Below are 1,974 nucleotides of genomic sequence, written 5' to 3'. Positions count from 1 at the left end.
ATCCTCAGATTTTTAGGGAAAACCGGCAGAAATGGTCCTCTGGATTCGACATTTAAGACATTTTAATACCAATTAAGGCCTTAGTTTTATTTTGAAGAATTCAATGCCTTTTAAGACTTTTTAAGGACCCGGGGGAACCCTGTATTCTGATTTAGCTCAGCTTATATCTTTTATGTTTTTTTATTAAATTGGGATTAAAACTTTACACTATCCGTCATGAATTAAACGGTGCAAGAATTACATCGGTACGAATTATTATGCCAGTTACAGGAATTTGCACATGACTGCTTCTCCCCAACTGTTTGATGTACAAACAAGAAACTTTGGCAAATCCCAATGTAATTTCCAATTGGGAAGCTTCTAGCACTATGTTGCTAACTGGTTAGCAAGATGCCACAGAGTAAAGAAACTACTAAGTGAGGGAGAATAATAATTTAGCCAAAAATCAAAATTGTGATTATTTTGAACCGATATTGCAATTTTTTGATATTATTTTATTAGCTCAAGCATGTAGATCCATGTGTCAGTTTTTTGAATGTCCTTGAAAGCTTGCCGTTCCACAGTTCATTAATGCAGAACTTTACCGCCACAACAATCCCGCCCCCTTGCTAAACGACCAATTACATTCACTTTATCATTCGTGTAAAGTCGGGCACCACTCAGGAGAATTTGGAAATGCAGCGGTTGGAACAGCTGCTTCTCTACGACTTTAAGGAAAGCTCCATATAAATGTGTTTTTGGCTGCTTGTTCTCTAATGTGGACCCGGAGGCAGGCTTCACAACAGGAAAAACATCACAGCTTAGAACAAAAAAGCCTCTAACAAGACAAGTAGGAACATGAAGCAGGCAAGGAAGTGCTTTTCCCCCCTTCTTGTTTGGATGAATAAAGCGTGTTTAGCAATGCAGCCTCTTGGGATCAGAATGGGACTCACGGTTCAGGCCGGTGAAACTGAACATCCCGATCTGCTGGGTGATGTGGTCCCAGGTTCCTGGAGTGCCCAGAGCCAGCAGCTTGCTCTTCAGCTGATCCCTCATCAGCAGGACCCGGTCTGCCATGGTCTTCACATTGCCCTTCCTGAGTGGGTGGGGGAGGGGGGGGACAAATGAATGAAAATGACCTAATATTGTGACCTGATGGAGAACAGCTACAGGTCCAGTTATGAACGAACCATTCTGCAAACAGCTCAGGACAGTTGAGGGTCTTGCTGACGATTCGGGCACCCTGAGACGGAGGATTGGACCAGGTGGTCCTCACAATCTTCTCCATCTGGGACAGAACCCGGGTCAGGGTCTCGTTGTCCTTAGAAACCACCGTCAGGTTACCAACCCTCTCATCTACAGAAAGCCGCAAAGGAGAACTGGTTAAAATATGAGTTCTCTAAACCTTGGGTCCATCGCACACAGCGAGAGAGCTTGAAGTCTACTCACTATAGAGGCCAAAGTTTTTGGAGAAGGACTGAGCGATGAGGAGCTCGAAGCCCTCTGAGACGAAGAAGCGGATCGCCCAGGCGTCCTTCTCCAGGTTGCCAGATGCAAAACCCTGGTAAGCCGAGTCAAAGAACGGAAACAACTTCCTCCTCTGGAAAAACAAGAACAAACAGACCCAGTCTTCAATATACAAACTAATAAAACAGTCTTCATCTGAATCAGCATCATGGCAGCTCACCTTCATGATCTCCGCAATGGTCTTCCACTCCTCCTGGGTGGGGTCTGTGCCGGTTGGGTTGTGTGCACAAGCGTGAAGGATGAAGATGGAGTGTTCTGGAGCTTTCTGTTGAGATCAATTGATTTTGGTCAAATCTGTGATTCCTTTGACTGATTTCCACTGAGTAGCTGCAGTTAGTTTTGAATTTGAAAGTTCTAGTTCAAAGATCAAGTTACACAATAACTTTATTCAATATCAACATTCCCCTTTAACTCTGATCTTAATAAACAACATTAGTTGCTATAACTACGCAGACAACACTTAGCTGT

The 1,974-nt window shown here is 43.7% G+C and overlaps 1 protein-coding gene across 1 annotated transcript in view; it reads right to left on the bottom strand.

Annotated features, from left to right (window-relative positions):
* The window catches only part of LOC107081991 (aspartate aminotransferase, cytoplasmic-like), a 16,900-nt gene that overhangs the window by 4,418 nt on the left and 10,508 nt on the right, over positions 1 to 1,974 (bottom strand). Inside the window, exons 5-8 of the mRNA XM_015370395.1 lie at positions 1,667 to 1,771; positions 1,429 to 1,579; positions 1,170 to 1,335; positions 933 to 1,075 (exon numbers count right to left, since the gene is read on the bottom strand). Coding sequence (XP_015225881.1) covers positions 933 to 1,075; positions 1,170 to 1,335; positions 1,429 to 1,579; positions 1,667 to 1,771 — 565 coding nt within the window. The remainder of the gene's footprint in view (positions 1 to 932; positions 1,076 to 1,169; positions 1,336 to 1,428; positions 1,580 to 1,666; positions 1,772 to 1,974) is intronic.

The sequence above is a fragment of the Cyprinodon variegatus genome, unplaced genomic scaffold, assembly GCF_000732505.1.
Source record: "Cyprinodon variegatus isolate N-32 unplaced genomic scaffold, C_variegatus-1.0 Scaffold45, whole genome shotgun sequence".
Classification (NCBI taxonomy): Eukaryota; Metazoa; Chordata; class Actinopteri; order Cyprinodontiformes; family Cyprinodontidae; genus Cyprinodon; species Cyprinodon variegatus.
The sequence above is the reverse complement of the archived record's forward strand: the minus strand, read 5'-3'. Positions and strand labels throughout refer to the sequence as shown.